Source organism: Mauremys mutica, chromosome 12 (genome assembly GCF_020497125.1).
Source record: "Mauremys mutica isolate MM-2020 ecotype Southern chromosome 12, ASM2049712v1, whole genome shotgun sequence".
Lineage (NCBI taxonomy): Eukaryota > Metazoa > Chordata > Testudines > Geoemydidae > Mauremys > Mauremys mutica.
In genome coordinates, this window is record NC_059083.1 from 40,091,069 (window position 1) to 40,105,061 (window position 13,993).

The following is a 13,993-nucleotide window of genomic DNA, read 5'->3' on the forward strand; positions in this document are numbered from 1 at the left end:
GTTCTGCCACCCCTGCAAATGGGCTGCCCCAAGCAGGTGCTTGCTTTGCTGGTGCCTAGAGCTACCCCTAGCATTAGAGATGGAGAACCACCAGCCTGAGGCTCTGACTGCGCTGTTTCTCAGCAAATTGCCTTTGTTTGGGAGCACCCCTTGTTACAGTAGGGTAGAGAGGATCACTTGCACCTGTAGGGAGCCTGGTGCGGTCACTAGCTCAGCACAGAAGAAAGCAGCAGTATAAAAGGCTGAACCAGGGAGTAGGAAAGGGGGCTCCTTGTAACTGCTGCTATGTTGTGATGCACTAGAAAAGGTAATAAAGACCCTTGGAGGAGGTTACCTGGCAGATTGGAGGCTGCTTAATTCACACAGGTCTGCTAGCCTGGGGTTGCTAGAACTGATGGGGGAGCCCATTCATAGTTAGATATTTAAAAATGATCATTGCCTGCAATCTCTTCATGATATTTCATGCTGTAAATTGTTTGTGACAACACATTTTTATGTCTTGTCAGATAGTAAAACTGTGTTGTATATTAATCTATTTGCCAACATATTTTCCCATGTAATAACACAATGAGATTGGATAAGAAGCCACAGTAATTACACATAATTCAGTGAGAAATAGGGAAAGGAACGCAGAGATTTCTGAAGGAAATTTTAGGGAAAAATTATCTATTTTTAGATTAACATTTCCCTGTGTTAAAAACTAGGAAGAACACATAGCTTCAGGAGCCCATGTCACCTAGACAGCAGCAGACTGGATAAAAACACAAATGAATCCATCACAAGATAACTTTAGGGTCTTTATTTTCAAATAATCAAGGTAAGATTAGGGCACTCTGACATGAATGGCATATCGTGAATAAATTTTCAAAACTGAATTATTACATTGAAAATGTTCATAACACATCATGATTAAAACAAAAAGTAGTCCTAGCAATGCCATAAGATGTGCCTTCCCTCATACTCTGCTCAGCTAGCTCTTGAAGAAATTAGGTTCAATGGCTAATTTGAAGGAATTAGACCAATCAGTCACTATTTTTACAGAGCATTTCAGGTGGTGGACAGAATCCAGAGGGACTGAGATGAATTTCCTGGATCAACTTTATTTTCTTTGTACTCTAACTTCACATGACAATAAAATATCGCCCTTTCGACTGATTTATGGCTGAGAAGAAAGGTTTCCTAATAAAGCATCATCAAATTTCATGTTATGTGTCATCAAGTGCCAGCGTTTTTAATACAATTAACTTAATTGATGATGATTGAGTAAAGGACTACAACCCTGTCTCTGTTTTTTTACCAAACTACATTTGTTTCATCCTTAGAACCAAGAACATGAAGATCCCAGCAGTACATTGGACACTGACAGTACAGTGGCTGCAAATAGTATTTCTAAAGAAAAATAAACTAAGAAAAGGATATTGTAGAAGAGATTTCTATATATAGGAAGAGAACATTTGAGGTTCAGGATCATGTTTTGTTAAGTGATGTGAGAACAAGAAAGGAAGGGTCATATCTTGATTACTGATTATATGAAGCTAGAAAGTTAAAAATCATATGAATTAATACTAACAGAAGTTCAAAGACTATATTATAATCTTGTATGAATTAACTTAAATATATAGCTTAATTAATTCGATCATTTTTTCACCAATTAATTATCAAAGGTGTAGTGCAAGGGGTGGATGTATATGTGTGGCCTTCCAGAGAGAACCAGTCAAGAAAATAGAGGAAAAGAGAGAGAGAGCAGCTGCACATGTGTGTAGTTGTGATGCTTATGACACATTCAGGGAAATTTTGACAAACCAGTAAACTGCCTAAACCACTATTGTGTATTGCTAACAGTAGTCAAGTTAACAGGCCTTACTGAACCATTCTTGCTTATTACTAACAAAAATAACATTAGTAGCTCATAAATTGGTCATGCAGCAGCCTCAGTATAACCAGACAGGAGGGGCAGGGGTTTCAGATGCCAGACAGGAGAGCTTGACCCCACACCCTTCCTGCTAAGAGTCTTAAAATTGCTGATGCATGTATTGTAGAAAAACAAGAAGTCTGTTTATATGTGCCCCCGGGAATGTTTGTCAGGGCCCAAAGGCATGGACACTCTGAAAAAAAAATATCTCTGGTTAATCAATCATAAGGTGTCTGACCTTTTAACCCTGCTTGCTTAGCAAGTTTCCTTTAAGGGATACGTCATTGTATTACTAATGTATAAATAAGGGGGGAAAGTTTGAGGTAATTGGACTTCTCAGGAGGGGCTCTTCAGGGACGCTCCCTTTGGACGCATCTTCAGGTCCTCACTGGCTGAAGCCTGTCATGGTGCCACTCGAAAGCCACGCTCAGCTTCAGTAATTATCGAGGGTTGGGGGTGTTTCACTAACCTGTGGCGGACGTGTGTAAGTGCTTGAGACTAAGTAAAGTTTAGCTTTAAGTGAAAGCACTCTTGTGTTGTCCTGTTTGTGCCAGCCATCTATTGATCGGAGGGCTGTGTCTCCCCTGATTTATTTCCTGATACCACCTCGCACAGAGTAAAAATTATCAAGAGCTTTGGGTTAAAATAACCCTGGGTAACAACATGTACATTGTAACTGAGCAACCCAGTCTGACATTTTAATAATTTTTTTTGTTAAGATAAATATTTTGGATTTCTTGAAATTCCACAGCTGAAATACAAATTATACTATTTAGAGAAGTTAAACTTCAATATAGATTTGAGGGAAGCTTGTTTCTGAAATACTGTTAAAATGTAAATGAAAATGGTTTTGTTTACAATAACATTTTCTAATTTAGAATAATCTTTTTTTTTCATATTTTGCATTGAGATTTCACAGGGGTAGAAAATTCTGACAGGAGTGAATGATCCCCGTCCGTCACCATCTGCTACCCCTGGGCAGGAGATGGGGAAAAGTGAGGGCAGCAAAAACCACTAGCTGTCTCCTAGAACTGGAAGGAACCCTGAAAAGTCATTGAATCCAGCCCCCTGACTTCACTAGCAGGACCAAGTACTGATTTTTGCACCAGCTACCTAGGTGGCCCCCTCAAGGATTGAGCTCACAAGCCTGAGTTTAGCAGGCCAATGCTCAAACCACTGAGCTATCTCTCCCCCACAGTTCATCCAGTCTGAGTTGGGGTTACCAGAGGTCTGGTTTTCTACTCCAGCTGAAAAGGGAAACTGGCAACATCTGGTCAGCACAAAAAACCCAGTTGCTGGCAGTGACTGGCCCCCACCACTGGGGTCGGGAAAAGCAGCAGCACTGGGAGGGGCAAGTCTGTGCCGCGGGGTCACTCTCAGGGACCAAGATTCCCTCCGGCCTGAGCTGGGACTGGGCAGATGATCAGGGGAGCCGCGTTTGTACCCCCAGCATTGCGACCAGGACGGAAATATGGGCGGAGCCTCCCGGAGAAGGTGTCAGTGAACGTGAAGAGACGGGACCTGTCAGTCACATTGTAAAACGAGACCTCGCCCGCCTCATAGTCCAGGAAAATCCCCACCCGGCTGGGCCTGACGCTTACAGGGAGGGGGGTTGGGGTGGAGGTCAGGGCCTCGTATCTCCAATACCTCAGCTGCACGGCCCAGCATCCATTCTCAGGTGAGTGTGTGACCAACCCCCTCCTGCTCACAGATTCCCTACAAACCCCCAGAGTCCATCTAGTCTTGTCTCCCACCTCCACCTCCCAGTAATGCCTCCTGCCCGCGAACCCCTCAGTGCCCAGGACACTGGGACAAGGATCAAATCTCTCAGGGTTGTTGGGCAGATCCTGGCGCATGTCTCCGCGTCTCACACATTTCCGATCCTCAGACAGGACGAGTTCAGGATTTGCCGTATCTGGATCCAGAGTCACGTCCACTGGGGAGAGAGTCACAGAGTCAGGGCTGGGGGCAGGGGCAGGTCACTGGGATCAAAGAGAAATTAACCTGAGTTCCCGTGAATCGCTGTGGGGGGGTGGGTGTGGGGGTTGGTTGTTGTCTGAGGGGAGTCAGGACCTGTCTGCCTGTGAGGAAATGGCAGACACCGGGGGAGGGGGTGGGAAGGTGTCAGTGGGGGAGGGAAGGGGAGGGCAGCAGAGGGATGCGGGAGGGGACAGCTTGATACTGGGAGAGGAAAGGGGTGGGGTAGGTGACAGGGCCGGGGGAGGGGCAGAGGGGGTCAGGCACAAGGGCAATGGCAGGCAAGAGGAGCCAGCACCAGGAGGGCGGGTGAAGGGGGCAGGTTTGAAGGGGGCCGCAGGGGGTGAGGGGTGGGGCAAAGGGAGGGGAGGGGAAGACACAAGTGCAAGAGGGGACAAGGGAAGGGGTGGGCAGCAGGAGAACAGGGGCAGGGGAAGGGAAGAGCAGGTTCCAGGGGGTGAGGGGAGGGGTGGGTGCTAGGGCAGAAGAAGGGGATGGACCCCAAGGTAACAGAGAAGCAAGGGAAGGGGCAGACCACAGGGGCACAGGGGTGTGAGGGAATGGGGGGGAGTGCCAATGGGGTGGGGAGGAGGGAAGGAGGAGTGGGGCAGGTACTGGAAAGGCAGAGGGGGGTAGAAGGAGAGGCTGACACCAGGGGAAAAGGAGGGGGCAGGGGAAGGCACTGGTGACAAGGGGAGAAAGAGGGGTAAGGGGTGGGTCAGATGCCAGAGGGCCATGAGGGGGCATGGGGTGGGGCAGACCCCTGGGGGAAATGGGACCGACAGAAGGGGCTGCCATCAAGGGGGAGAGGGGCATGATGATAGGGGTGGTTGCCTGGAGGACGGGGGGGCGGGAGGGGCATCAAGAGAAGGGCTACTCACCAGTAGGGATGTGGTGGCTGAGCAGAGGGGCAGATGTAAAGAGGGAAGACAAGAGAGGGGTGAGCACCAGCGGGAAGAGAACAGGTGCACACAGGGGGTCGAAAATGGGTCAGAGGAAGGGGTTTTCACCAGGAGGGATGGGGATATGAGCAGAGGGGTAGATGCAAGGAGAGGAGAGAGGAGGGGGCAGGCACCAAGGGGGCATAAAGTGGGGTATAGAGAAAGGCAGTCTCTAGGGGCAGAGGAGTGTGAAGATGTGGGCACCAGGGGGGCAAGGGAGGATGTGGGGGAGGGGTGGCACTCAGAGGTTAGGACACCAGGGCGCTCAAGGTGGGAGGGAAGGGAAGAGGTTTGCACCAGGCAGGCAGAGGGGCCAAAGGAAGGGGCAGGCACCATGAAGGCAGATGGGGGCGAGGGTAGAGATGGGCCTCAGGGGGCAGAGGAAGAGTGAACAGAGGGGCTGGTACTAGGGCGCTGTCCTCTCTCTGCTTTGCCCCTCCTCCCCCCTAGCTCCATTGCTCCTCCGTATCTGCTGCCCCCCAGAGGGGCACATCCTTCTCCCAGCACTATGTGAAGAACCTGCCCCTGTTTCAAGGTCTCAGCAGCTCACCAGTGGTCTTGCTGGCAGGCTCTTTCCTTCCCCCACTGCCTCTGGCTGGGCCAGCACTTTGGGAAAGCCCAAGACCCTCCAGCCCAGAACACTGGCCAAGAGGAGCCAAACTCCCCCCCGCCCCCCCGAAAGCACTGGCAGAAGGAAGCCTCTCCTCTCCTCAGCTAAGCTCTGGAGTGGAGGGAGGGGGTTGATTTCCAGCCTGTTCATGCCCCAAACCTGCAGGGTCCACAGCAGCCCAGGGTAGAGTCCTGCTCCCAGGGAGTGTGGAGCTATTCCATCCCCTGGGCACCCTCCCTTGTTGAGCCAGCTCTCCCTTTTGCTGAAGCCCCTGCAGTCAGGTTCCCTGGCCCTGGTGCACAATGCATCCTTAGGCCTTAACCCCTTCCTGCCTGCGCTAAAGTCAGAGGAGGCTGGCTCGGGTATGTCACTGGCCACCCCCTGGCCTAACCCCTCCCCTCACTGTAGTTATGGATGAATAGAGGCAAGGGCCAAGTGGTACTGTGGAGTCACAGGCACCTGGGAGCAGAGGCCTATGAGGAACAGGGCAGACCCCAGGGAATCTCTGTTGCTTTGGAGGGAGGATTTCCTCATTTCCTGCTCCCTCCTTCTGGGAGAAGGTGCATCAGGTGCCAGTCCCAATCCATACCTGCACAGTGTGTCTGCACTAGGGGTTTGCACCAGGACAGCTACATCGGTGCAAGGAAAACCCGGCAGACAAGGCCGAAGACACTGCTGTGCTGGGGCTGTAACCCCTCCCCTCACTCGGGTTATGGGTCAGTAATTACAGGGTCACAGGAGCAGAGAAGCTGGACTCTGGGCTCCAAGGTAGGGCCCGATCCACTGGGCTGCAGAGTGATTCTCACTCTCACTCTCTGGCCCATGGCAGTGTTTAGACACAGGGGGGCGTCTTCAGCAGGAGAGACTGAGGGAGCCCTGTTGTGTATTTGGTTGTCATGGTTTTGTTCCTATGGCAACTGAGTTAGATTATTAGGGGCTAGCCCAGCCGGTTTCGGCCGGTTGGGTGAGCTCTGTGTCTGTAAATAAAATGGTAGTTTTGTTAGCTGTCTGCTCTTTGGCCTCAAGTGATTTCTTCCTAAACCGGCTGCCCCCAAGGATATAACAAGTGGCGACGAGGATGGGATTCCGGTGCTGCTCCAGTAACAGAAGGAAGAGAAGTCAAGGTAAAGAACAAATAAACAAAAAAGCTGCTTGTTTGCACTGACTGTGAAAGTGAAACTAAAAATCATGGCTACTCTGAGCAGGCCACTGGAACCTTTTGATGAGAATATAGAGCAGTGGCATGTGTAAACTGAGCATTTTGAGCTTTTTGTTATTGCAAATGACATTACAGAAGCGAAGAAGGTGCCAATATTCTTAAGTGTTGTAGGGGCTAAAACCTACTCCCTGCTACGCAGCTTACTACACCCTGTTAAGCCTGAATCTTACAGTGACATTGTGGAAATGCTGGGGTCCCATTTTTCCCCAAAACCACTGGTAATTGCTGAAAGATATAGGTTCCACAAAAGAGACCAAAAGGAAGATGAAACAGTTGTACAATTTGTAGCAATTTTAAAAAAGCTAGCAGAACACTGTGAATTTAAGGAGATGTTAAATGATGCCCTGTGTGACAGGTTAGTGTGTGGCCTCTACAGTGAAGCTATACGGAAGCGCCTACTGACAGAGGCTCAGCTTACCTTACAGAAGGCTGTTGATATTGCTGTCTCCGTGGAACTGGCTACAAGGGAGGCGCAATACATCGGTGCATCCCCCAGGGTGCAAAAAGTGTCACAAGAACCGACCCACAAAACTGTGCAGAGTCAAGAATGTTACCGCTGTGGTAAGCCGGGTCACCAGGCATCAGAATACTGGTGTAAAGACCTGGTGTGTCGACACTGTGGCAAAAAGGGACACATTGAGTGTGCCTGTAAACAAAAGAAAAAGAGGCCTGTGGTCTGGCCGACAAAAAGAGGAACCCTGCATACCCTAGAGCAGACCCAGGATGATCAAAGTGACACCTCATCGCAAGAGGAAGTGCCACTGCATGTTTTGTCTTTGGCAATGGGCTCACATGAATACTGGGTAACCCCGTTGTTGGATGGCAAACCTATATGCATGGAACTGGACACCGGTGCAGCCGTCTCGCTGGTCTCCGAGACTGTGTATAAAGAAAAGCTACAGCATCTTCCGCTAAAGGCAACAAAAACTGTTCTGAAGACGTATACGGGAGAAGCTGTGCCCATGTTGGGCACTATTGATGTTAAGGTGCAGCTCAATGGACAGGCTGCTAAATTACCACTGTTTGTGGTGAGAGGTAACTACCCAGCCTTAATGGGTAGGTCTTGGCTTGGGAAGATTCAACTGAACTGGGCAGAAGTGCACCAGATGACTAAAGAAGAAACCAGTCTAACCCCTATACTAAGGAAACATGCTGCTGTTTTTGGAGATGATTTGGGAAGTATGAAGGGAATCACTGTGACATTGAACATTAAACCTGACAGTCCACCAAAATATCTGAAAGCCCGAACTGTGCTTCATGCACCCTAAGCAAAGCAGAAACTAACTACGCCCAAATTGAATGTGAGGCATTGGGAAATGTTTTCGTAATTCGGAAGTTTCATCAGTACCTGTTTGGGCGAAAGTTTACTCTTCTCACAGACCATCGACTTCTGACGTCAATTTTTGGACCCTACACAGGCATTCCCCCATTAGCTGCTAGTCGTATGCAACGTTGGGCATTGTTACTTTCACCACACACATATGAAATCAAATATCGGAAATCCACTCTGCACGGCAATGCAGATGGCCTCTCAAGGTTGCCTTTGCCGGTCAAACATCAAGATAGTGCCCAAAAGGAAATATTCTACTTTGAACAGGTAGAGAATACATCCATCACTGCTACTCAGATAAAGAAGGCAACTCGCATTGACCCAGTATTGTCCCAAGTTATGGACCTGGTGATGCATGGAAAATCTCGACAAACCTCTCCGGTCTCACCTGACCTTGTTACCTACATGTCCAGGAGGACGGAGTTATCGGTCCAATCTGGTTGTTTGTTGTGGGGGAGATGTGTCATTATTCCACCACCACTGAGATCACAGATGTTATAACAGCTACATTCCGTATGTGGAATAGTGGAATAGTGCGCACTGTGGAATAGTGCGCATGAAGGAAATTGCACGAAGCTATTTTTGGTGGCCTGGATTGGACAGTGCTATTGAAGAGAAGGCAAAAGCTTGTATGTTATGTCAGGGTGTGAGGAATGCACCCCAGTGGGCACCCCTACACCCATGGGACTGGCCTGAAAACCCATGGTAACGTATTCACGTTGACTTCGCTGGCCCCCTTGAAGGAAGCATGTTCTTGGTGGCAGTAGATGCCCATTCTAAATGGCCAGAAGTCTCTATAATGCAGTCCATCACTGCAGAGAGTACTATCCAAAAACTACGAGGACTCTTTAGTCGTTTTGGTCTGCCAGAACAACTTGTGAGCGACAACGGACTGCAGTTCGTCTCTCAGGAGTTTCAAATTTTTATGAAGGCAAATCGGATACACCACATCACGTCAGCACCGTATCATCCATCCACCAACGGATTAGCTGAAAGATTTGTGCAGACAATGAAACACGCTTTGAAATCAGCAAGGGGACAACACTCCATTCAAAAGCATCTGGATACCTTCTTACTTTCCTACAGAAACACTCCTCATGCTACGACCAAGGCATCCCCGGTCTTTCTAATGATGGGACGACAGCTGCGCACTTGCTTTGATCTGCTGAAACCTTCTGAACCCCGACAAATTGTGCAACATCAGCAGCAAAATCAAGTTATCAGACGGGCACCCAGAGCAAAAGAGCGAACCTTTAGCCCGGGACAGCCAGTTTTGGCTCGGAATTATACTTCCAGAGCTAAATGGGTCCCTGCCACAATCATCACTCAAACAGGACCTGTTTCCTACACAGTCCGGACTGCAGAGAATCTTACCTGGCGGCGACATGTAGATCAGCTGTTGCCAGGTCATGCCAGTCCTCAGGACACATCTGCAGTTGAGTGGTCTGACTTCACCACTTCTGGTGAGACACCGAATCACAAATCACCTGTTTCTGACTGTTCTCCTCCATTACTGCCGGCGGCTGAGATACCCCTTTGCCCAGCACGAGCTGATACCACCTCCTCACCTGTTCATGCTGCGGACCCTGAGCCCATGGTACTTTCAGGTGCAACAACACCAGAAGTTTGCCGTAATCCACCTAGAGACAGAAGGCCTCCTCATCGGCTGGATCTTTAGCTATGGCGAACCCACGGTTATGGGGCAAAATAATCCCCAGAGTTTAGCTGGGAATGGAGGCAGTCTACCCTCCTTCTCTAGTCTAGTGTGTTTTATTTAGGGGATGTTCTTATTGGGGGGGAGGAATATGTTGTGTATTTGATTGTCATGGTTTTGTTCTTATGACAGCTGAGTTAGATTATTAGGGGCTAGCCCATCCGGTTTCGGCCGGTTGGGTGAGCTCTGTGTCTGTAAATAAAATGGTAGTTTTGTTAGCTGTCTGCTCTCTGGCCTCAAGTGATTTCTTCCTAAACCGGCTGCCCCCAAGGATATAACAAGCCCCACATCAGACACCCGGAGCCCAGCGGTTCGGAGACCCACATTCCAATTCCCGCTTCACATCACACAGGGGGCACCTTTTTCTGTTAACTGAAACTAAGCAGCAAACTCAACATGGATTCGGGAATAGTTTCAATCGAACCAAAAATATAAACTATTTCTCCAAAACATTTCTCCCAGCTCCATTTAAAACCAGTCTGAGCAACTTAGGAGTCCAAACTCCATAGACTTGAAGTGAGTGACTGTCAACATCCCCAGAAACAGGCAATGCTTAGGGCATCAGCTATGAAACACTTCAGAGCTGCAGTTAAATTTGCCCTTGCTAGAAAAATCCTCCCCTCCAGACCCTGATCTCACCCCCACATAAGGCTGAAAATGGAGACCCGGCTCCAGCCTGAACTCTCTGCCCAGAGAGATTTGTCCCCTGGACTCTGCGAGCAGCACAGACCCTCTGCAGCTGCACCTGAGTGTCTCCCAGGGCAGATAATGGTCACAGAGACCGTCTCAGATCCTCAGGGATTTAGATGTCTCCATCTAACAACTGCGCCAGCCACCCCCCTCACTTTCATTAACTGGCCCTGGGTCAGACACGCTGGGAACTTTCAAACCCAGACTCTGGAGACACTTTGGGTTCGTCTACACAGCCCACGGCAGCAAGTCTCAGAGCTGGGAGAACAGACTGAGGTTTGTGGGGCTCCTGCTATGGCGCTAAAAAGAGCCGTACAGACCTTCTGGCTCAGTCTGAATTTCAGGCTCTTCAGCCCAGGGAGCAGTGGGGGCTTCAAACACAGGCTTCAGCCCCAGACACAACATCTACACAGCACAGCACAGACAGTATCACAAACTGCATGAGCCAAAGTCTGTCACCCCAGCTCTGAGACTTGCCCGGAAGGGCTCACAGAGCAGCACAGCGCAGCACAGACACCTTCCATGCTGGTAGGACATTCATTCTCCCAAGCTGGTGTCTGGAGGGCCAGCAACAGCCATGGGTGTTCCAGCTCCCATTGCTGGAAGTGCCCAGGCACCAACCGTGACTGGAAGTGTCACCCTGACCCATCACAGACAGGACTGGTCCGATGCTGTGCACAGACTGTGGACAGGATGAGCACATAAGATGGGGCTGCCTCCAGGAGCAAGCATGGGCAGACTGGCCTGGTTTCCCAGAACACTCAGGGAACAGGAGAATCCCAGGTTATTGAAGACACCCTGCCATGAGGAGGTCAGGCCCAAGACTGTGGTAACCCCATTTTGTTTTGACTTCAGGGAAAAGGGACACATAAAAAGATGCTGCCCTACAAGAACTCAGATGGCTCATCTGATTAAACGAGCTTTAAACTAGACATTGGGGGGAGACGGTTGGGAGAGGTCCAGGTACTCTCCACGCCAAATTTATACATTGAGAGGGAGAACAACAGGATAACAACAGATATAGCCAGAGGGGGAGGGTTAGGTATAAGGAAGGAGGGGGGACAGATACTAGACCGACAGGTCATACTGGTAGTACTGTGTCCCTACCAAGTTGGGTGAAAAGGGTGAGAGGAGCCAAACAGCAAAAATTAGGATGTTTGTTCACCAATGCGAGAAGCTTAGGTAACAAAATGGAGGAACTGGAGCTCCTGGTCCGAGAATTGAAACCGGATATCGTAGGAATAACCGAAACATGGTGGAATGGTAGCCATGACTGGAGTACAGGTATGGAAGGGTATGTGCTGTTTAGGAAAGACCAAAACAAAGGTAAAGGTGGGGGAGTAGCATTGTATGTCAATAATGAGGTGAAATGTAACGAAATAACTAGCAATGCAATGGATAATACGGAGTCTGTTTGGGCAATGGTGACATTGGGGAAGAAAACTACTAGAGCGTCCCCTGGGATAGTGATTGGGGTGTGCTATAGACCGCCTGGATCTAGCCTGGATATGGATAGAGAGCTCTTTAATGTTTTTAAGGAGGTAAATACTAATAGGAACTGTGTGATCATGGGAGACTTTAACTTCCCGGATATAGATTGGGAAACAAATGCTAGTAATAATAATACTAGCTCAGCTTTTCCTAGACATGATAGCTGATGAATTCCTTCATCAAGTAGTTGTTGAACCGACAATGGGGGATGCCATTTTAGATCTGATTTTGGTGAGTAACGAGGACCTTGTTGAGGAAATAGTTGTAGGGGACAACCTTGGCTCGAGTGATCATGAGCTAATTCGGTTCAAAATAAATGGAAGGATAAACAAAATTGCATCTGAGACTAAGGTTTACGATTTCAAAAGGGCTAACTTTACTAAATTAAGGCGACTAGTTAGGGAAGAGGACTGGACTAACATATTTAGGGATCTAAAGGCGGAAGACGCCTAGGGTTACTTCAGGTTGAAGTTGCAGGAGCTGTCAGAGGCCTGTATCCCGAGAAAGGGAAAACAGTTCGTAGGTAGCAGTTTTAGACCAAGCTGGATGAGCAAGCGTCTTAGAGGGGTGATTAAGAAAAAACAGAACACGTACAAGGACTGGAAAATGGGAGGGATCAGCAAAGAAACCTACCTTATTGAGGTCAGAGGATGTAGGGAAGCAGTGAGAAAGGCAAAGAGCCGGGTGGAGATGGACCTAGCGAAGGGGATTAAAACCAATAGCAAAAGGTTTTTTAGCCATATAAATAGGAAGAAAACCAAGAAGGAAGAAGTGGGACCGCTTAAAACTTTAAACGGAGTGGAGATTAGGGATAATCTTGGCATGGCACAATATCTAAATGAATATTTTGCCTCGGTCTTTAATGAGGCTAATGAAGGGCTAAGGAATAGTGGTAGAGGGACTGATGGGAATGAAGATATGGGGGTAGACATTACGGTATCTGAGGTAGAAGCCAAACTTGAACAGCTTAACGGAAGTAAATCGGGGGGCCCGGATAATCTTCATCCTAGAATATTAAGGGAATTGGCGAGCGAAATTGCAAGCCCGTTAGCGATGATTTTTAATAAATCTCTAAACTCGGGGGTTGTACCGTTCGACTGGAGATTAGCTAATATAGTTCCTATATTCAAGAAGGGGAAAAAAAGTGACCCAGGTAACTACAGGCCTGTTAGTTTAACATCTGTAGTATGCAAAGTCATGGAAAAAATTTTAAAGGAGAGAGTGGTTACGGACCTTGAGGCCGATGGCAACTGGGACAAATTACAGCATGGTTTTACGAAAGGTAGATCGTGTCAAACCAACCTGATCTCCTTCTTTGAGAAAGTAACAGATTTTTTAGACAAGGCAAATGCGGTGGATCTAATATATCTTGATTTCAGTAAGGCGTTTGATACAGTACCGCATGAGGAATTACTGGTTAAATTGGAAAAGATGGGGATCGAAATGAAAATCCAGAGGTGGATAAGGAGCTGGTTAAAGGGGAGACTGCAGAGGGTCGTATTGAAGGGTGATCTGTCGTGTTGGAGGGGGGTTACCAGTGGAGTTCCTCAAGGTTCGGTTTTGGGTCCGATTTTATTCAATCTATTTATCGCTGACCTCGGAACCAAAAGTAGGAGTGGGCTGATAAAGTTTGCGGATGACACCAAGTTGGGAGGTATTGCCAATTCAGAAAAGGATCGGGATATCCTCCAGGGAGATTTGGATGACCTTGTAAACTGGAGTATTAGTAACAGGATGAAATTCAATAATGAGAAGTGTAAGGTTATGCATTTAGGGATGACTAACAAGAATTTTAGTTATAAGCTGGGGACGCACCAGTTGGAAGTCACGGAGGAGGAGAAGGACCTAGGAGTCCTGGTTGGTCGCAGGATGACTATGAGTAGGCAATGTGATGTGGCCGTTAAAAAAGCTAATGCGGTCTTGGGATGCATTAGGCGAGGTATTTCTAGTAGAGATAAGGAGGTGCTAGTCCCATTATATAAGGCGTTGGTGAGACTTCATTTGGAGTATTGTGTGCAGTTTTGGTCTCCCATGTTTAAGAAGGATGAATTCAAACGGAACGAGTACAAAGAAGGACCAATAGAATGATCCGAGGAATGGAAGGCCTGT

At 48.3% G+C, this 13,993-nt stretch overlaps 1 protein-coding gene across 3 annotated transcripts in view; it reads right to left on the bottom strand.

Moving 5' to 3' along the window:
* Positions 1–3,167: 3,167 nt before the first annotated feature.
* Positions 3,168–13,993, bottom strand: part of LOC123345199 (butyrophilin subfamily 2 member A1-like) — a 343,661-nt gene continuing 332,835 nt past the window's right edge. For all 3 annotated transcript variants that reach the window (XM_044981905.1, XM_044981906.1, XM_044981903.1), the window contains one exon: positions 3,168–3,848. In XM_044981905.1, the coding sequence (XP_044837840.1) occupies positions 3,289–3,848 (560 nt within the window). In that variant the 3' untranslated portion in view covers positions 3,168–3,288. The remainder of the gene's footprint in view (positions 3,849–13,993) is intronic.